This window comes from Entelurus aequoreus, linkage group LG02, assembly GCF_033978785.1.
Source record: "Entelurus aequoreus isolate RoL-2023_Sb linkage group LG02, RoL_Eaeq_v1.1, whole genome shotgun sequence".
Classification (NCBI taxonomy): domain Eukaryota; kingdom Metazoa; phylum Chordata; class Actinopteri; order Syngnathiformes; family Syngnathidae; genus Entelurus; species Entelurus aequoreus.
This window is the reverse complement of record NC_084732.1, coordinates 35,857,596-35,879,100: the sequence shown is the minus strand read 5'-3', so window position 1 is coordinate 35,879,100 and position 21,505 is coordinate 35,857,596. Positions and strand designations below refer to the sequence as shown.

General features: G+C 41.3%; 2 protein-coding genes and 1 long non-coding RNA gene across 4 annotated transcripts in view; 1 reads left to right on the top strand and 2 right to left on the bottom strand.

Annotated features, from left to right (window-relative positions):
• Nucleotides 1-44: 44 nt before the first annotated feature.
• On the bottom strand, nt 45-6,575 carry LOC133633349 (actin, alpha skeletal muscle A). Of its 2 annotated transcripts, XM_062025934.1 has the most exons (7): nt 6,438-6,575; nt 5,171-5,307; nt 3,603-3,927; nt 3,309-3,470; nt 2,150-2,341; nt 1,898-2,079; nt 45-524 (listed from the first exon to the last, which is right to left on the bottom strand). In XM_062025934.1, exons 2-7 carry the CDS (start codon nt 5,297-5,299, stop codon nt 381-383), a joined length of 1,134 nt encoding a protein of 377 aa, XP_061881918.1. In that variant the 5' UTR covers nt 5,300-5,307; nt 6,438-6,575; the 3' UTR covers nt 45-380. The 2 variants fall into 2 exon arrangements, with proteins under 2 accessions (XP_061881918.1, XP_061881917.1); XM_062025933.1 differs by lacking the exon at nt 6,438-6,575 and having other exon boundaries at nt 5,171-5,326.
• Nucleotides 5,062-19,517, top strand: LOC133633375 (uncharacterized). The gene is made up of 3 exons (XR_009821757.1): nt 5,062-5,324; nt 6,325-7,464; nt 18,937-19,517. It is a non-coding gene; the product is annotated as an uncharacterized LOC133633375 (long non-coding RNA).
• abcb10 (ATP-binding cassette, sub-family B (MDR/TAP), member 10) overlaps nt 6,732-21,505 on the bottom strand; it is a 40,797-nt gene continuing 26,023 nt past the window's right edge. Inside the window, exon 15 of the mRNA XM_062025932.1 lies at nt 6,732-6,876. The gene's annotated coding sequence lies outside the window, so the exon portion shown is untranslated. The remainder of the gene's footprint in view (nt 6,877-21,505) is intronic.

The window sequence follows — 21,505 nt, the reverse complement described above, 5'->3', positions numbered from 1 at the left end:
GATAAAGCAAGGTCAAAATACCAAATAATGGACTTTAATAAATTATTAATAGGTATATACACTTACATTCACATGTGTTGGGCAACATGTTGTTGTTGTTGTTATTTTTTTATTAAAGTTTTTTTTTGGTTGGATGCATGGTTCAGAGGTGTTTTTTCACAGCTTTTCTCCGTACAACACTTGGCAACAGACAGCATACAGTACAGATTATGCACAATTGGTGACACAATGCATGGTTAAGAACAGCACAGACAGGCAGTCCGTTGACAGCGAAGTGTTGCAGTGCCGCAGAGGTCGAGCCTCTTCTTCTTTCTTCTTGCCCTCGCTTGGTCGCCGCATAGCTGGTCGTGGCGGAGAAGCTGGGGCAGAACGGTGAGGACTTAGAAGCACTTCCTGTGGACAATGCTGGGGCCCGCTTCGTCGTACTCCTGCTTGGAGATCCACATCTGCTGGAAGGTGGACAGGGAAGCCAAGATGGATCCACCGATCCAGACGGAGTACTTCCTCTCAGGGGGGGCAATGATCTGGAGGAGGAGGAGGAGGAGAGGGCGAGGTCAGTAACAGGTTGGTACCCAACATTCACCAGCATCATCCTTTCAGCAGTTAATGAGGAGTACAGATCATGTTTAAGAAAAGTCTAATTTTGGTGCAGTCGGATTGTAAATAAGGTATACCTAAAACAATACACACAAGAAGTGTGGTATTTTTTCATATAATGTGTAAAAAGGTGACTTTAGAGCAGGGGTAGGGAACCTATGGCTCTTTTGATGACTGCATCTGGCTCTCAGATAAATCTTAGCGGACATTGCTTAACACGATAAGTAATGAATAATTCCGCTGGTAATCACATATAACGTTCAAAATATAAAACATTCTCATGCGTTTTAATCCATCCATCCGTTTTCTACCACACCTGTTCAAAAGGTTGCCTTAATGGTAAGAAGTGTTTTATTTATTATTGGTTAGCTTTAGACAAACAATGTTATTAAAAAGAATAATGATAAATAAATGATAAATGGGTTGTACTTGTATAGCGCTTTTCTACCTTCAAGGTACTCAAAGCGCTTTGACAGTATTTCCACATTTACCCATTCACACACACATTCACACACTGATGGCGGGAGCTGCCATGCAAGGCGCTAACCAGCAGCCATCAGAGGCAAAGGGTGAAGTGTCTTTGCCCAAGGACACAACAGACGTGACTAGGAAGGTAGAAGGTGGGAATTGAACCCCAGTAACCAGCAACACTCCGATTGCTGGCACAGCCACTCTACCAACTTCGCCACGCCGTCCCAAGATATAAGATACTTATTATACTCTAAAAATGTTGGTCTTACTTAAAAATGCACGCATTTCGTCGTATTCAGTGTTAAATAATATTATATGGCTCTCACGGAAATACATGTTAAAATATTTGGCTTTCATGGTTCCCGACCCCTGCTTTAGAGTGAGGTCAGTAATAAGTCGGTACCCAACATTCATCAACATCACCCTAATCAGTAAAAATATGGACTATACACTTGTCAAGTATGACAAAAATATAACTTTTGTGCATTCTGATCCTGAAACATAAAATAATAAACACGAGAATTGTAGTTTTTTTTCCAGATAATGTGTAAAAAGATGACTTTAGGTGTAGAGGAGGAAATACGCCACTCGATGACGCTGTTGTCCTCTTTTTTTATAGATTGCTGTAATTCACTTAGGAAATGTCTAAACTTTTAATGAATTAATTAACTAATTTATAGTGTTTTTTTCTGGATTCATTACCAAGCAAAACGTTCCATATCCAGTTGCTACATGGTCAAATGGTTTGTTGTGACGTTTTATAAGGCATATAATGATATATATGAATAATATATTTGATATTGTAGAAAATTATATGAAACGATGATACCTTGATCTTCATGGTGCTGGGGGCCAGGGCAGTGATTTCCTTCTGCATACGGTCAGCAATACCGGGGTACATGGTGGTACCACCGGACAGCACATTGTTGGCGTACAGGTCCTTACGGATGTCAATGTCACACTTCATGATGCTGTTGTAGGCGGTCTCATGGATACCAGCAGACTCCATGCCTGCACAGGTGAGTATAGGAGACATGTTACCGAACAGTTTCTTCATCAATGTGCTAATGCAGAGACGTACCAATGAAGGATGGCTGGAAGAGGGTCTCGGGGCAACGGAACCTTTCGTTACCGATGGTGATGACCTGACCGTCGGGCAGCTCGTAGCTCTTCTCCAGGGAGGAGGAGGAGGCGGCGGTGGCCATCTCGTTCTCGAAGTCCAGAGCCACGTAGCACAGTTTCTCCTTGATGTCACGCACGATCTCACGCTCGGCTGTGGGGTGCACATGCTGGTGAGGTTTTGCACACTTTGCAGTGCATCGGTAGAAACCATAAAAACCACTGAACACATGCGTAACTCGCATGTGGTGCGAAAACAGAAGATTTCATGACGTACACTTGCTAAAACTACATCATTGTATTTATCTGTTTAGTTATCATTAACTCTCTCCCATCAAAATCAACATTAGTCACCGATTGGCTCTCGGAACGTTTGAATTCATTGCAATGATTTTGTTATTTATGTGACTTAAAAATACATCACTATTATTATATTTAATTTTCTGTCATTAATATCAATAATAATAGTCACTGAGAACGTATTTGAGTACATTAAAATAATTTAATGTATCTAAAAAAAATCACTATCATCATTTTGATTAGTTATTTAAAAAAAAATCTTCACCCTTAGGTATTTGAGTACACATTTATGCATTTTTGTTTTACTATGATCACTCAATGAATTATTCTTTATTATAACAATTAGCTTTCATGAAAAAGCATTGTGGGGATTCAGGTATATGGCGGACAAAATGGGGCAACATTAAATACATTTTTAACAGAACTCATTAAGTAATGAAATTGTTAAGCAAATCATGAAATTATAAAATCAATAGTTAATGATATGTAATTTAAAAAAGTAATTAATGATACATACATATTAATTAATCAACCAATAATGGAATAAATCATGAAATATGTTATTAAATTATTTAATAATCAAATCAAAAATTAATCGAATTATGGAATATTTAAATTAAATTTTACAATCAATATCACATGTATGTATTTGATTCCAATTATAACTAATTCATGACACATTTAAGTAATTATTTTATGATTTATTTAATTTTGTCTTTCCATATTTAGGGTCTATTGTATACAGCCTTAAATCTGAAATCCCCTTGCACTTGCAAAGTTGCATATAAAGTGCTAGTTTTCATGTTGCTGCTGCTGTTTACCGGTGGTGACGAAAGAGTAGCCACGCTCAGTCAGGATCTTCATCAGGTAGTCGGTCAGGTCACGACCAGCCAGGTCCAGACGCATGATGGCGTGGGGGAGAGCGTAACCCTCATAGACTGGGACATTGTGGGTGACACCATCACCAGCATCCAGCACAATACCTTTAGAGAGGCAGGGAATGCAAAGAGTTGACCAAAGACATGTTGGCTGTGCGTAAAATGTGCGTAAAAGCGCATGAATAAAAATGCAGCTTTATGAAGTATTTAATCACTATATATAAGTGTTTGCCTCACCCGTGGTACGGCCGGAAGCGTAGAGGGACAGCACAGCCTGGATGGCCACATACATGGCGGGGACGTTGAAGGTCTCAAACATGATCTGGGTCATCTTTTCCCTGTTGGCCTTGGGGTTGAGAGGGGCCTCAGTGAGCAGGGTGGGGTGCTCCTCGGGGGCCACTCTCAGCTCGTTGTAGAAGGTGTGGTGCCAGATCTTCTCCATGTCGTCCCAGTTGGTGATGATGCCGTGCTCGATGGGGTACTTCAGGGTGAGGATACCTCTCTTGCTCTGGGCCTCGTCGCCGACGTAGGAGTCCTTCTGACCCATACCGACCATGACACCCTAATAGGAGGGGGAGGAGGGGGGGAAGAAGATTTTGATATATGAAAACCTAAACATAACAGCAGAATGTGACCTTGCTCTTAATAGAACGATGTGTTGATGTGTGTGTGTGTGTGTGTGTGTGCAGGAGCCAACGAATTGCGCAAATGTGCTAAATAACAACGCAGGTCACACAGACAAAGTGTGTGCATGAGCGCCACTTCATCTAATTTTATCTCAAGGAGGCAACTTCCACTCTGCCAGAATGACTTATTATTATTATTATTAATATTATTATTATACATTGCTGTATTCACATTACAGTTTAGAATATAACTCTTGGAAGTGCTATACAGGCTATCATTTTAAATGAGCAACTATTATTGTCATATTGTAAAAGGAGTTAAACCAGGGGTGTCAAACGTAAACCTGTTTGTGGGATCAGGCCCACAAACAGGTTTCATCCGGCCCGCGGGATGAGTTTTGCTGAGTATAAAAATTAACTGAAATGTTTGAATGAAAGAAACTGCTGTTCTAAATGTGTCCACTACATTCGCAACAGCAACCCTTTGTATCTTTTTAGATTATGCTACATATGTAAAAAAAATAAAAATAAACCACATGATGTAAGTGCACCAGTCGAGGAAAATGAGCAAGCTACAGAAATAACATCCTGTAATTTAATTTTGATATTATTTTTTTATTTTGATAGATTGAAAATGAACACCAATGACTGATGAACATTATCACATAATTTATTGAAAACATATAAATAACGACAAATAAATTATTAACCGCAACATGTTAGTATAAAAAACCCACAATAACATTAAGATTTGAACATTTGTGCTTGTTTTTCTTTATTTTTTAAGTTATCTTGCCATGATTTTACTAGCCTGGCCCACTTGGGAGTAGATTTTTCTCCATGTGGCCCCCGATCTAAAATGAGTATGACACCCCTGGTTTAGAACATAACTCTTGGAAATGCTATATAGGCTATCATTTTAAATGAGCAACTATTATGGTCATATTGCCAAAAGGAATTAAGCCGTACAAAACACATGTGCTATTTGAACCCTTATTACCGCGCTTCTCTGATTGGCTGGGATAAAATCACGTGGTTGACTATTGCCCTATCACATTGCCTCTGATAAATTGTTACGCTCACCATAGTCCAAACAGCTTTATACACCTTTTCCTCGTGTGTTTGAACTTGTCCTATACTCTAGTGTCCTGAAATGTACATTTTTGTTCGGTTCTTTACCTGGTGACGGGGGCGGCCAACGATAGAGGGGAACACGGCCCTGGGGGCATCGTCTCCGGCGAAGCCAGCCTTGACCAGTCCGGAGCCGTTGTCGCACACGAGGGCGGTAGTCTCATCGTCGTCACACATGTTGGCTTCTATGGGGCGAAACAGCGTAAGTTCAACTTGTATGAAAGCAGTAACGCACATTGTTTGTTTTAACTCACGTTAAAAGTCACAAAAAACATTAAATGGCTCTCGTGCTAAAGCGGTCAGAAGTTTGGAGACATTTCCTCATGTTATTGGACGTGGAGGTGTCTCTAAACTTTTGACTGGTACTGTACAGCCATAGACATGGACTAAGTAACATTTTATATAGACTCACGTACTATAACAACAACTAAACTCACTTATGTAAACGTGTACATTTAAACAAACATATTATTGACTATGTCAATGTTTATAGCTAAAAAAAAAAAAAAAGAGGCATATTTTCAGTTATTTTTAGACTATTTTAGTTAATTTTCCAGTCTTGGATTAGAATGTTGATAATGTTCAAGAAACAAAACAATAATTAGTTGAAGTTATAGTATTATTTTTAAACAAGCCATAAAATTCCCCTATGTCTTTACTGTTTAAGTCAAATTTAATATAGACTCATGTACTATAACAACAGCAAAACTCACTAATGTAAACTTGTACATTTAAACAAACATATTATTGACTATATCACATTTCTCACTAGCTAAATTAAAGGCATATTTTCAGTTATTTTTATACTATTTTAGTTAATTTTCCAGTCTTGGATCAGAATGTTTATAATGTTCAAGAAACAAAACAATAATTAGTTGAAGTTATAGTATTATTTTCAAACAAGCCATAAAATGCCCCTATGTCTACTGTTTAAGTCAAATTTAATATAGACTCACGTACTACAACATCAACTAAAGTCACTTATGTAAACGTGTACATTTAAACAAACATATTTTTGACTATATCAATCATTTTTTATAGCTAAAAAATAGGCATATTTTCAGTTATTTTTAGACTATTGTTAATTTTCCAGTCTTGGATTAGAATGTTTATAATGTTCAAGAAACAAAACAATAATTAGTTGAAGTTATAGTATTATTTTCAAACAAGCCATAAAATGCCCCTATGTCTCTACTGTTTAGTCCTCTGCTGCCGGTTTTAAGCCAACTTGTGAGGTGACTCCATGCCTGGATGTGTCACGAAGAAGCCTCCCCTCCCCAGCCACACTTCAGGAGTCCCGGCGTGTTGGTCTTACCTTGGGTGAGTGTCTGCGGCTCGGAGAGAGAAAGACCCAACCAGTGCTGCTGCTGAACCAGCTACAATCCTCCCTGCTGCCAGGCCCTGCTTATATACACGCCCTACCACCATTCACAAAAGGTGCCCACACCGGCCCTCTGCCATATTAGGATGCTGCCAGGGCCTGAGGACTTGGGGGTGCAGAGAATCTGTCACGGCCATCCATCAACTTTCAGATGTAGGGTGGGGGGGATCATGAATGACAGCGCGCGCCCCCTCTGCCATATATGGAACTGTCGCTTTGACCTCCCGTAGAGGCTGGCGGGCACTCCTTAGGGCCGTAAAAGGAGCCCACGGGCCCCTGGGGGTAGGTGGGTGCTTGGTGGGGTGTGGTTTCCAGGAGGTGGGGGATGCCAGTTGCTACCAAGCTGGGTTGCTGCAAGTCGGCCTCATCCAGCCTTAAAATGGGAAAATGCTGCCATCATCAGTGGTTGAAAGGTCAATCATTTGGTCAATGCAATTAATGGGAAAAAAATAGATCAGGGAAGGAGGGGATTAATGTTTTAATGCAAAATACCTTATATTGTGCATGTCATAGCTGAATGCATTTTTACATCAAATGACATACTGAATTGCATGCTGTTACAAAATTATTACTGTGACATAAATTTATAATTTATTACCTTGCAAATCCCCTATTCTATCTAATGGTCAGGGACAACATCAAGCCTATCCCAGCCTAATTGAGTAAATAAGGAAGGAAAGCTTATCTGTCTGCAATACCGGAGTACTTGGATTAATTATAACTCACCCAAGTGTGTGTGTAAGCATAAAGGAAGAGAAGTAACGCTATACAGTGTGTACATGGAGCGCACGTATCTGTGTGTGTGTGTCTGTGTGCATGTGTGTGTTAGCAGGTGTGACCGCCGTCGGCATGAGGGGCCATAAGAAGTGAAAGAGGAGCAGCCAAGGAGGTTAAAATAAACCTTTGGAGAGACGTTGCGGGAGGGGAAACTACACAAGGAAAATAGGACAATCACAATGTGGTAAATAAATAATGATGGAAAATATGTAAAGGTGGAACACATAGATTCATAGATAGCAAGCGAACTAGAAAGACTGATAGATTGATGGATGTGTATCTAAATAGCTAGCTTGAACGATAATACAAATGTAAAAATATAGTGTACATTGGTGCCTAAACTTAGGAGTGTTCTGAGATAAGAGCTAATTGTTATACTTTAAGTTGCAAGCCAAAATTTGAGTACCGAGCATCCCCGCCATTAGTTGGTGTATCAAATGTTACAGTGAATAAGCGTCGACCAAAACATCTAGTCTTACTCACTTAGCATTAGCTTGTTTAGCTGGACATACATGTAACTTTGTTCTCCAACCATGGTTAGGAAAAGGGGGCGTGAAGGGCAGTTTTTAAAAAAAGAGTTGGACGATATTCATTGAATTAGAGAAAGAAATCATCAAAAACAAGACAGCGCGAACTGGAGCGAATGACTGCTCGTTTGCACTTTACTGAAGCAGAATAAATCAACGCCAGCCAAGAATGTTAAAATACCATATAAATGGCAGACATTTATTCCTGAAAATATGGAAGAGCTGCTGATGGTGCGTTTGACGGCGAAGCAGCTGGGAGGAGAAGTTTTTTTTACCTCTCCAAGGTAAAAAATACTGTGAATTATTATGACATTACTTAATACTGTAGTTGTTGGTAGTACATTCTATAGTATTATTTTTATTCGTGCTGTCAAACGTCAATTGTATTAATTGGATCAATCACAGTTGTGAATTTGGATTCATATGATTAATCACAGATTATTACTTGCTTGCATAATTGAAATTAACTTTAAAAATACAGCCTAATATTTGGACAGCATGGCAATTTTATTGTCAGAATGTCATACAGGAACAATTGTTAAATGTTTTACTGAAATGCACTTCATATATTTGCTCAAAACAGTTCAATCAATCAATCAATGTTTATTTATATAGCCCTAAATCACAAGTGTCTCAAAGGGCTGTACAAGCCACAACGACATCCTCGGTACAGAGCCCACATACGGGCAAGGAAAACTCACCCCAGTGGGACGTCAATGTGAATGACTATGAGAAACCTTGGAGAGGACCGCATATGTGGGTAACCCCTCCCCTCTAGGGGAGACCGAAAGCAATGGATGTCGAGTGGGTCTGACATAATATTGTGAAAGTCCAACACATCAGCGAAAGTCCAGTCCATAGTGGGGCCAGCAGGAACCATCCCGAGCGGAGACGGGTCAGCAGCGTAGAGATGTCCCCATCCGATGGACAGGCGAGCGGTCCACCCCGGGTTGGGAGCAGAGTAGAGAAGAAAAGAAAAGAAACGGCAGATCAACTGGTCTAAAAAGGGAGTCTATTTAAAGGCTAGAGTATACAAATGAGTTTTGAGATGAGACTTAAATGCTTCTACTGAGGTAGCATCTCTAACAGTTGTATTTTGAGTTCAGTCAGTGTGTATTTTGTAGTGAAATTTGCCAGCGACTACACCATTCGGAATCTCTGATCACTGACCGAACCTGTGCTGCCATTAAAGTTAACCATCCGCGGTGAAGGTAAAGGAACAAAATAATTGAGTGATTTAATCTGCGTGCATATGTGATTAATGCAATACTTTTTGCGATTATGAACAAAAATTAGTTGTTTTTTTTGACAGCCTTAGTTTTTATAGGTCTTATCAAGTGTCTTCAGTTAAGCCCTAGAACCAATTAAACTCGTAACTTGAGGTACTACTGTATACTGTATTAGCAAGTACTGTAACTTGTTAAATACGATAGCATCTAACTGGCTAATTTAAAAACTTAATACATAGTTAGGTAGCTAGCGAGTTATGTAATCATTTTAGTCTTCATAGATTTTTGATACGTAGCTAGCTGGCTGACTCCTCAACAAAAATATAAACTAAACACTTTTGTTTTTCCTTCCATCTTTCTTGAGCTTGATTCAAAGATCGAAAACGTTTTCTATGTAAAGTGTTCCCTCAAATATCGCAGTAATTACGGTCCAGAATGAATATTATGTACAAACCCTGTTTCCATATGCGTTGGGAAATTGTGTTAGATGTAAATATAAACGGAATACAATGATTTGCAAATCATTTTCAACCCATATTCAGTTGAATATGCTACAAAGACAACATATTTGATGTTCAAACTGATAAACTTTTTTTTTTGTGCAAATAATCATTAACTTTAGAATTTGATGCCAGCAACACGTTACAAAGAAGTTGGGAAAGGTGGCAATAAATACTGATAAAGTTGAGGAATGCTCATCAAACACTTATTTGGAACATCCCACAGGTGTGCAGGCTAATTGGGAACAGGTGGGTGCCATGATTGGGTATAAAAACAGCTTCTCAAAAAATGCTCAGACTTTCACAAGAAAGGATGGGGCGAGGTACACCCCTTTGTCCACAACTGCGTGAGCAAATAGTCAAACAGTTTAAGAACAACGTTTCTCAACAACGTTTCTCAAAGTGCAATTGCAAGACATTTAGGGATTTCAACATCTACGGTCCATAATATCATCAAAAGTAATATCATCAAAAGGTTCAGAGAATCTGGAGAAATCACTCCACGTAAGTGGCATGGCCGGAAACCAACATTGAATGATCGTGACCTTCGATCCCTCCGACGGCACTGTATCAAAAAACGACACCAATCTCTAAAGGATATCACCACATGGGCTCAGGAACACTTCAGAAAACCACTGTCACTAAATACAGTTGGTCGCTACATCTGTAAGTGCAAGTTAAAGCTCTACTATGCAAAGCGAAAGCCATTTATCAACAACATCCAGAAATGGTGCCGGCTTCTCTGGGCCCAAGATTATCTAAGATGGACTCATGCAAAGTGGAAAAGTGTTCTGTGGTCTGACGAGTCCACATTTAAAATTGTTTTTGGAAATATTCGACATCGTGTGATCCGGACCAAAGGGGAAGCGAACCATCCAGACTGTTATCGACGCAAAGTTCGAAAGCCAGCATCTGTGATGGTATGGGGGTGCATTAGTGTCCAAGGCATGGGTAACTTACACATCTGTGAAGGCACCATTAATGCTGAAAGGTACATACAGGTTTTGGAACAACATATGCTGCCATCTAAGCGGCGTCTTTTTCATGGACGCCCCTGCTTATTTCATCAAGACAATGCCAAGCCACATTCAGCACGTGTTACAACAGCGTGGCTTCGTAAAAAAAGAGTGCGGGTACTTTCATGACCCGCCTGCAGTCCAGACCTGTCTCCCATCGAAAATGTGTGGCGCATTATGAAGCGTAAAATACGACAGCGGAGACCCCGGACTGTTGAACGACTGAAGCTCTACATAAAACCAGAATGGGAAAGAATTCCACTTTCAAAGCTTCAACAATTAGTTTCCTCAGTTCCCAATCGTTTATTGAGTGTTGTTAAAAGAAAAGGTGATGTAACACAGTGGTGAACATGCCTTTTCCCAACTACTTTGGCACATGTTGCAGCCATGAAATTCTAAGTTAATTATTATTTGCAAAAAAAAAAAAAAAGTTTATGAGTTTGAACATCAAATATCTTGTCTTTGTAGTGCATTCAATTGAATATGGGTTGAAAAGGATTTGCAAATCATTGTATTCCGTTTATATTTACATGTAACACAATTTCCCAACTCATATGGAAACGGGGTTTGTACATTTAAAGTCTCTATAAGCCCTAAAGACAGCTTTCACACACACGCATAATCACTTCCTATGCCTTCAAAACACTTCATACACTCAAAAAACAGTTTAGTTTGAACAAAAACCTAAACAATTACTTAACCCTCAAAGTACAGTAGTCAATGGTACTTTAAAATCCATGCTGGGCTGAGATCGTAGTAAGTAAACCACAGAGTGGCGAGGGAACACTGTACAAAAAAAAAAACTATTTCTCTCAAAGATTGCTGACAAAATGTATAGTTACCTTGGCTTGCTAACTACAAAGGATATACAACCCCTGGGAATAAATACAGACTTACCAGACTTGGAAATTTTTTAATTTTGTATAAAAAAGCAGATAACAAACGTGAAGCAAAACTAGAGTAATTTCATTTCAAATGGCAACTTTCTGGCTTTAAGAAACTAACAGAAATCAAGAATATAAATGGTGGTAGTCAGTAACAGTTTAATTTTTCGATCAAGCAGAGAGAAACAATTATGGAATCACTCAACTCTGAAGAAAAAAAAAATGGAATAACCCTGTACATTTTTATTTCTAAAGCTAACACCTGCATCAGATTAAATCTGTTTATTAGCCTGCAGTAAAAAGATTTATGAAGATGACTGCCTGAAGAAAAGTCCACTTTTCCACAGTCATTGATGATATGGGGCTGCATGTCAGGTGATGACACTGGTGAGATGGCTGTCATTACATCTTCAGTAAATACACAAGTTTACAATTACATTTTGAACACTTTTGTTCTTGCATTAATCGAAAGGATGTTTGGAGATGAGGACATTTTCAAGATGATGCATCTTGCCATAGAGCAAAAACTGTAAAAACCTTATTTGAAAAAAGATACATAAGGTCAATGTCGTGGCCTGCAAATTGTCCGGATCTCAATCCAATAGAAAATCTGTGATGGAAATAGAAGAAAATGGTCCTTGGTAAAACTCCAACCTACAAATCTGATCTGACAACAGCATTCAGAAAGTTGGAGCAAGATTGATGAAGAGTACTATTATTCACTTGTTAAGTCCATGCCTCTGCGATTGCAAGCTGGTAAAAAGCCAGAGGTGGTGTAACAAAGGAGCCTGGGCGATATGGCCTAAAAATAACATCTCAGATTTTTTCACCTAAAAATTTGATTTCCAATTTTGTCTCCTAATTTTTAAAGAAACCAATGAATACAAATGACAAAAATAATCGAAAACTAGTTGTTTCAAATGACACTGCATCTTACTCTTAGTAAAATATATTTATTTATAAAGTGGGTCCTTTTTTTTTTTAAACAGATTATTGGACTTTGTAGAAAATAATTTTCAAAAAACAAAAACGGATTAAACAAATTAATTTGAGCTGTTGTAGCTAATTTTGGCATATTCACTGTGATGCTTTTGCTCATATTTGGATCAATATGCAATGCATTGTCCTAATGTAATAAACATATTCAATATAGAGCTTCTGTTTTAAAGGGGAACTGCACTTTGTTTGGAATTTTGCCCATTGTTCACAATCGTTAGAAGGGGCAAGACGACGGATGCATTTTTTTTAATGCATTCTAACTCGTAAATAAAAGTCTGCTTATAACGGAGTCAATGGGAGGTCCTCTATTCCGCCATAAATCCCTCCAAAATCCATCCAAAAAGCGCAGACAAAACTCCAATTACATTTCGTGACTCGAAAATTAATCAAGTATTAGTGATTTTGTTATTGCTTATGGTAGTCCATCGTATCCGATGATGACTTCCACTTCTTCTATTGGTGAGTTTTGAGGTGACTAAAAAGTCCAATACGAGAGCCACATGGTCTATTGCAATGGGGGCATATGAAGTTAGTGTTTGTTGTGGTCTTGGCTGCAGGGCCCATCTTCCTCCTCTGGCGTTTCCCTTCCCTCGCTGCGCTTCTCTCCTCTTCAAAATGTTGAAGGCCTGCATGGCAGAGTTGCCTCCAGAGAGGGCGATCTGAGGCAGAGCTTTCCAGCTGTCTGTGCTGTATTCCACACCTCTTGAGAGTTATTTTCAGTTGGTCCTTATATCTCCGCTTTTGGCCACCTGCAGATCTCTGGCCATGATGAAGTTGACCATACAGCAGTTGTCGCGGAAGTCTATCAACTGACATTCTGATGGTGTGGCCGGCCCATCGCAGTCGGTACTGGAGAAAAGTGGCCTCCATGCTCTTGGTACCCGTTTTACTCAGGACTTCCGTGTGTGGTACACGATCACGCCATGTCAGCCCAAGGATCCGCTGGAGACACTTGATGTGAAAGTTCTCCAGCTGTTGGATGTGGCGGCGATACAGGGTCCAAGCTTCACAGCCATATAATAGTGTGGAGACACAGATGGCTTGGTAGACTGCCACTTTGGTACGTATGCTGAGGTCTTTGTTCACATACACCCTCTTACGCAGTCTACCAAAGGAGGCTGAGGCAGACCTGATTCGATTTTGAACATCATTGTCCATGCTGCAGTTTTCGGAGAGGATGCTCCCAAGATATTTGAAGTCTGGGACTATTGCTAGGGGCTTGTCATCGATGTTAAAGACAGGTGATGGTGGTCGAGTTGGCGGAGGGGAGTTCCACTGGCACAGTACTTCCGTCTTTACAGTGTTCACAGTGAGACCCAGTCTACTATAGGCCTTCACAGCAGCTGTTAACGTCGCCTGCAAAGCCTCTGATGTATGTGCCACGAAGGCACAATCATCAGCATACTGTAATTCCACGATGTTCACAGTTTTGACCTTGGTAGCGGCCTGCAGCCTTCTGATGTTAAATAAGCTTCCATCCAACCTGTAATCCACCAGCACACCACTGCTTCCCTCAACTTCTTTGTGCAGTAGCCAGGTGACACTCATGAGGAAGATGTTGAATAGTACAGGTGCAAGCACACAGCCCTGTCTGACACCTGTGGATACCTTGAAAGGCCGAGACTCATGTCCTCCCGTTGTCACCTGAGCCATCATCCCCTCGTGGAAACTTTGCAGGATGTTTACAAACTTCCGCGGGCAACCAACCCTGAGAAGGACCGCCCAGAGCAAGTGTCTGTTGACCGTATCAAAAGCCTTTGATAGGTCCACAAACGCCATGTATAGATCTTGATGTTGTTCCCGACACTTCTCTTGTAGCTGGCGTTTTGTGAAGATTATATCCACAGTGCTGCGATTTTTCCTGAAGCCACATTGAGACTCAGGCAACAGGTGTTCCGTTATGCTCTGTATGAGTCTTGACAGCATCACTTTGGCAAGAACCTTGCCGGCAGCAGACAGGAGGGATATTCCTCTACTATTGCCACAGACAGACTTCTCACCCTTCCCTTTATATATGGTTACAACATTTGCATCCCGCCATTGCTGGGGGACTGCTCCGCGCTTCCATATATCAGCAATATAGTGGAAAATTGCTCTGGTACAGAGATAGCCTCCCTGTTTAAGGATCTCTGCAGGGATGCCATCCGGGCCAGGGGTCTTGTTGTTCTTAAGTGACCTAATTGCAGCCAGGACTTCAGAGAAGGTTGGTGGAAGATCCAGTTCTTCAATAGTTGGGTAGCTGGGCAGCTCATCCAGCACTGCCAGATCAGGGGTGGCAGGTTGGTTTAAAAGTGTCTGGAAGTGTTCCGCCCATCTATCCACAACTTGTTTCTGGTCCTTTATGAGGGTTGAGCCATCAGCCGACTTCACCGGTGAGAGAGAGGAGTTCCTGGGGCCATGGATGGTTTTCACAGCATTATAGAAGTTGTGCATGTCGTTCTTCACTGCAAAATGTTCAATTTCTTGAGCTTTGTCAGTCCACCAGTCATTTTTCAGTTTTCGTAGAACAGACTGTACCTCCTTCCTTGATGTTCTCCAGTGCTGCTTTAGCCTGACGGATGTAGGGTTGTTCAGGGCTGCGTTATGGGCCTTGTGCATGGTGTCCAGTTTGGTTCTGATGGATTCTGAATTTTCGTCGAACCAGTCCTGATGCCTCCTACGGCGGTAGCCAATAGACTCGGCTGCAGCCTCATAGAGCTTTGAGCTAAGGCAGGTCCAGTTGTCATCAACACGGCCTTCAGGGCTCAGGAAGGGGTCGATTTCCTGGAGCTTCCCTGCAATGGAGGATCGAAGGCTGTTCCGGGCCTCGTCTGCTTCAAGCCGGGCACAGTCCAACCGCTTCTTTCCAGTTTTTCGGAGACGAACAGGGGGACGTACTGACGCTCGCAACTTGGAGATAATCATGCGGTGGTCAGTCCAGCAGTCAGCACCTCGCATTGCACGGGTGATGTGCACGTCCTTGGTGTCCTTGCGTCTCACGATGACGTAATCCAGCAGATGCCATTGCTTGGATCGTGGGTGCATCCAGGAAGCCTTGTGTTTATTTTTCTGTTGGAAGATTGTGTTGGTGATTGTCAGGTCATGCTCAGCACAGAGACTGAGTAGCCTCATGCCATTGCTGTTGACCTTCCCGATACCATGCTTCCCAATCACTCCTTTCCATATGAGGTGGTTTTTCCCCACCCTGGCATTAAAATCACCAAGCAGGAGGATTTTGTCACTGCTAGGGATGCGCTGTAGGGCCTCATCTAGTTTCTGGTTTAAACGGTCCTTTGCCTCATTCTCGGATGGTAAAGTTGGCGCATAGGCACTGAGAAGAGTTGCGTAGCGGTGTTTTGCAAGGGGAATACGGACAGACATGAGTCTTTCACTTATGCCGGTAGGTGTTTCAGTGAAACTGGGTAGCAGGCTGTTTTTTATTGCCAAACCAACACCATGGTGATGCGGACCTTCTGTAGGGTAACCCTTCCAGAAAAATGTATAACCCTGGCCTTCTTCCTTTAGGGATCCCTCATCCAGAAGTCTGGTCTCACTCAAGGCGGCAATGTCAATACCATAACGTCTGAGCTCAGCAGCAACAAGCGCAGTTCTTCTTTGCGGCCTGTCAGGGTTGTTGTCCAGGAGGGTTCTAATGTTCCATGTAGCCAATTTCAGGGGAACTTGTTTATTTTTTGTTTTTCGACCGCGGTAGTGGAATGTCCCGGTAGGTGCGGTATCCTACCCGGGGTATGAAGAGTGGGCAATGTTTAGGCCACCTTTTCTAGGCCTTCCCCCAACTTTGGGGTGAGCAGTGTGGCTCCTAAATAGGGCTGCTCAGTCATACAGGGGTCTGCCGAAATCAGCTGCCACTCAATTCCCAGCTGATAGCGACCATTATAGCCCTGTATCGCTGACGTGCAGGGATCTAACTAGAAGCTCCCAGGTTATTGTAACCTGCCCCCGTTATCAGACATCCTGACGCCGTCAGACTTTGTGCTTCAGAATCCAATTGCTGTTCTGGATCCACCAAGGTCAGAAGCAGAGACCTGTGCGGTGATATGTTTTAAGTGCCTCTGGGGGTGCACAGTTCCCAGCCGCACTATCTTCGCCACAAAGAGATGGAGCCTAGTGGCAAGGGGGAAACCCAGGACAACCAGCACCTCTTCATAGCTGCAGGAGGCCGCCGGAACCCTCAGTCTGTCGTGGCCCACCTACGTGTGCCTCCATCACGGTGCTTTTCTCTCAGGGTGTGCTCCCCTAGCCCTTGTCTTCCTGGACTTACCCGCAAGGCAGCGGGTCGATCCCCTACCTTTTAGCCTGAAGTCGCGAGACTCCAAATACTGTCTGCTGCCACGAGGAGGCAAGGTGAGGGGTCTTGGTGAAGGAGAGGCTATGTACTGACCTCGGAAGGCTTACGCACTCGGCTTCCTTTACCCAGCTGGGTCAGTCAGCGGCAGGAGCTATGCGTCACATGCATCCCTACATGCAACGTCTCTCTAGCATGCTGCACTAGACGCATCACTAAACCCTGCGAGCCAGGCCCGCTAACACTATTTAACCCATAGATGGGGCAGTGGTTAGCGGACGCCAGGGCGCGTCCACACACCGGTGGGCCTGCACGCCTCGCCTCTGGGGCCCACTGCTGCTCCGAGATCCCCTACAGTTTAGCCTGCGTCCGCAAAGACGCAGTTTACCGTGCGTGGCCACGAGGAGGCACCACAGGAGTCTTGGTGGTGGAGAGGCTTTGTACCAGCAGGAGGAGGCTTACGCACTCGGCTCCTCTTTTAACCCACCCAGGGGCTAGCTGGTGGCGATAGCGGTAAGCAGAGAGTAGCAAGCAGGAGCAGCATGCAGCATGCATTAACTACAAGCACTTCTGCCACAAATCTAACGCACTGACGCATCACACGCACCCTGTGCGCGAGCACACACACACATTTTGTTGATTTTGTTATTATAAGCGCTAACGCAGACAAACTATTTTTAGTGGCGCTGTTATCAGAGGGAGCTAACAGCTTGTGCTGTTGTAGATCATAAAAATTGCCTCTCACCTGTATAGTAGAAGGATGAAGACATAATCTGATGAGTTGGTCAACTTTGGCATCTTACTAATACCCAGGAATGGCGAGAAAGACACGGAAAGACGAATTGTCTGCGCTTGGTTCCACACCTCTTTTTTCTTTGAAAGGATTATGTGTCACCTAAATGGGAATATATGAACATCCTAGCAGTCTGCGTCCTAATGACAGCAGACATTGTACAGTAAGTGATGTTTTATTATATGTATTGGCTCTCATAAAGCCTGCAGTGAGTACAAATCAGTGATGTTGAAAAAAAGGCTAACATTGTGATGCTTCTGTAAATTAATGTGCCGCCGAATGCTTAAAATGATCAAAATACATAAATATTAAATGTTAATATATATATGCCAGTTACTACATTACATTTATACCTACAGTGTGTATATAAAACCTTGATGGAAGTGTTTGGATGTTTTTTTGAGTGCTTTATAGGCAGAATAGAGCAACTCTCATAGGCTCCATTGTAAGCAGACTTTTCATTGCATTTAGTTACTATTTCGAATACATAAAACAAACACAAACATATGTGTTCTTGTTTTACCTAAGGATTGTGAATAACAGGCAAAATTCTAAAAAAAAAAGTGCAGTTTCCCTTTAATACTTCTGTAAACAACAATGTAGCAAATTCGCAGTGTGTAGTCACGTCTGTTGCTGCAAATCTAAACCACTGACAACGCTATTCTTTTCTTTGGAACAAACATCTCTCTCTTGTTTGCGCTAGCATTAGTCATGTTTTGCTAGGTGTGTGAATCAATGCTAAGAACGTAAGGGGGAGGTTGGACACTACGGAAGCTCCTGAGGGCAAAAAAATGTCGAGCAAGGGAGAAAAACATTAATTTTAGATTTTTTTTATATTGTCTGCGAATCAATTTATCGCTCAGGCCTACAACAAACTGAGTTGTATGGTTTGTATTTAATAATTTAATTTTTTCTCATCAAAGAATTTAATGATTTGATATTTTTTTCACTATGCCTAATCTAAAAAGGAAACAGATACTAACTAGCACAATTTATTTTTTTGATTTATCTTTTTTTAAAGCCAGAAAGTTGCCATTTAAAATGACAACAAATCTCCCAATAGTAAAGAAACCTTTACGAGGGTGATTCCACCTATACATCTGTCGTTGTTTGATAGAGGTTTCACATTACTGTAGGTTTTGCATCCTTAAAGAGTAAAATGCCACTACCTTAGAGGATAATACCTTGATCCTAAACCATACCAGAGCTGTCCTATCTAGTCTTTAAACATGAAATAATGAATATTACTTGGATGAAAGGTCAAAAGTCTTTAACAAGCTAAACCGTCCAGTTGTTATTGATTCAATACACTGAGAACTATAAAGAGAGTTTAGGTATAGACAGACACTTTGTTGTGTATCCTCCTTTTTGTGTTCTTGATGTTACCCTCTTGTTTTCATGGTTTTTTTGTCCTTTGGTTCAGGCTCTTTTGGGGCTGTGCAACTAGAGGTGGCACTTTTGTGACTTCTGCGGTGCTTTTTTGTGAACTTTTGGATCTGCCTGGGAGAGTTTTTTGGCCATGGCCATGTTTGCACCGGAGACCAGAGACAGGGCTGCGGAGCTAGCGTTGTGCCTCGAGATGGACAAGCTTCACGGAGCTGAATGAGCATGTTTTGGACACTTCTGTCCCCCTGGAGGGATTCATCGCTCATTCGCGCGGAGTGGACATTGGCCAACAGCTAGTGGGCAGCCTAGGACGGAGTCGGCTCTCTTGGTTGCTTTGTTTATTCTTTTCCTGTCCCTGGTGCCATCGTTTGTGCGCAATTTGGATTATTTATGGCAATTTTTTTGTTTTTCGTTGTTTTACTTTTGTAACTGTATGTAGAAATGGCGCCACTGAAGTGGCAGCTGGTTGCATCAGCTCTGTGTTCTTTTTATGTCTTATATGTCCTTTATGTTCTTTGATGTTTCCCTCTCGTTCTCATGTGTTTTACCCTATTTTTGCGGACTTTTTGTATGTGCACTGCAACCAGATAATTTCCCACTGTGGGATAAATAAAGCCTGTCCTATCCTATCCTAGAAAGACAGAGATCGACAACGATGCATACATAGAAGCAATGAGTGCCCAACAATAGCACATTGGTTGAAAACAAGGACGTGTGAAAATAGGGTGGGGCCAAATCAAGTTTAAGTATTGAGTGAGCATGAATGTGTAGTGGCAGCAAGGTTGAGCTACTTTTATGCACTCCATAGATGCCATATTGGACGAGGGCGCCTGAGAAAGCCCTAAAATGTAGATGGACAAGCAGTTGTCAAGCCTGCTGGAAAGGGGGCAGAGGGAGGTCAAAAGGGGCGAGGGGAGAGGGAGACGAGGTGTGTGTGTGTGTGTGTGTGTGTGTGTGTGTGTGTGTGTGTGTGTGTGTGTGTGTGTGTGTGTGTGTGTGTGTGCGTGTGCGTGTGCGTGTGTGTGTGAAAAGCAGGTGTCAGGCAAAAGAAGTGTGTGTGTGTTTCTGTTTCAGTGGATATGTGACCAAGCCATCTGACGGACTTTGGGTGTTTTTCAGCTCGATGAGGTTTAAACATGTTAACTTCCAACACTAAATCTGTACCATTTTAGCTTAAGTCTATATTTATTAAAACAATATTATATATAATCAGAATCAGAATAGTTTTATTGCCATTGTTTGAGAACGGGTTCACAAACTAGGAATTTTTCTTGGTGCAATCGTGCAACATAAAACACATAACACATATTTGGTAATAAAAATAGCTGTAACTGAGCTATCAGATCTTGTTATAGACTTAGAAGGAAGTACATCCTCTGCTGGGCTTTCTTGATGAGGGAGCTGATGGTCGGCTCCCACTTGAGGTCTTGGGTGATGGTGGTGCCCAAAAAACGGAAGGAGTCCACAATGGAGACCGCTCATGCACAATGAGCGGGTTAAATTAATATGTTCAGGCCTTATGGTTGTATTTGTCTTAACAATTGCATGATGGGCTATTTTAAATGCATCATTGATTGGACCATCTGTAGCCCACAGGCAGTAAGATAGCAGTAGTTTTATGAAATATTAATTCTTCTAGTTCAATGAATGATTAAACTTTTCACACAAAGTACCATCTCCAAAATACTTTACTCCCCGCAAATGTGTTTTTGTTAATACATTTATAATTGTGCAATTATCTCATATTTTATTTTGAATTTAAAAAACACTAGATGGTTCTTGTCCCACAGTGTGAGAATACATATTCTAACACCTTTAATGGCTGAATACTGTATACTGCATTAAAACTTAGAAACATGTCGTAAGCAACAGCACCACTTAGTGATAGACTGAGGAATCGCACCCTGCGCTCTCGGACGGCAAAACACGCCATATAGAAACTCACACGCTTCCTTAAAATCTACACATATTTCTCTTTATTTATTTTTTACACAAAACTATAATAATTTAGCAAAACATGATTTCAAAACCAACATATATAATTAATCTCATATTATTTAGAAACCAGGCACATAAACATACAATATAAATGACACATTTATCATGTTTTCAAGCACCTTCTTAGTTAAACGTGAGTGCAGAGTAAGTGAGCAAGCATTGCCTATTGTTAAGAACTAATGTAATGTTCTAATGCAGTATTTTGTTCATAATAAGACAAACACATTTAATAACTTCTAATTGATGTGCAGATGACTAATAACTTCAACATATACCAAATAATAAATACATGAATAAACATAAACTTTTACCATGATGTTAGCACTATTACAATAAAACAGGAATTGTCCAGAAGGAAAACATCTGAAGAAAAATGCAAGCAATTAAATTCCAGTTTCTGAAAAAATATGTTCAAAATAAGGCATGGAATATTTGTTTTTCTGTCCCGTTTTAAAAATCTGGGTTTTGTGCAGCATTTCACAAAAATCAAAGGAAAATGGTGAGCATGTGATGACTTCATAATATCATTGTAATGCTTTAAACGTCTCATGTAGAGTGAGTGATTGTCAAGGCTGAACAGAGTGGAAAAACTCAAGTTAAAAACAAAC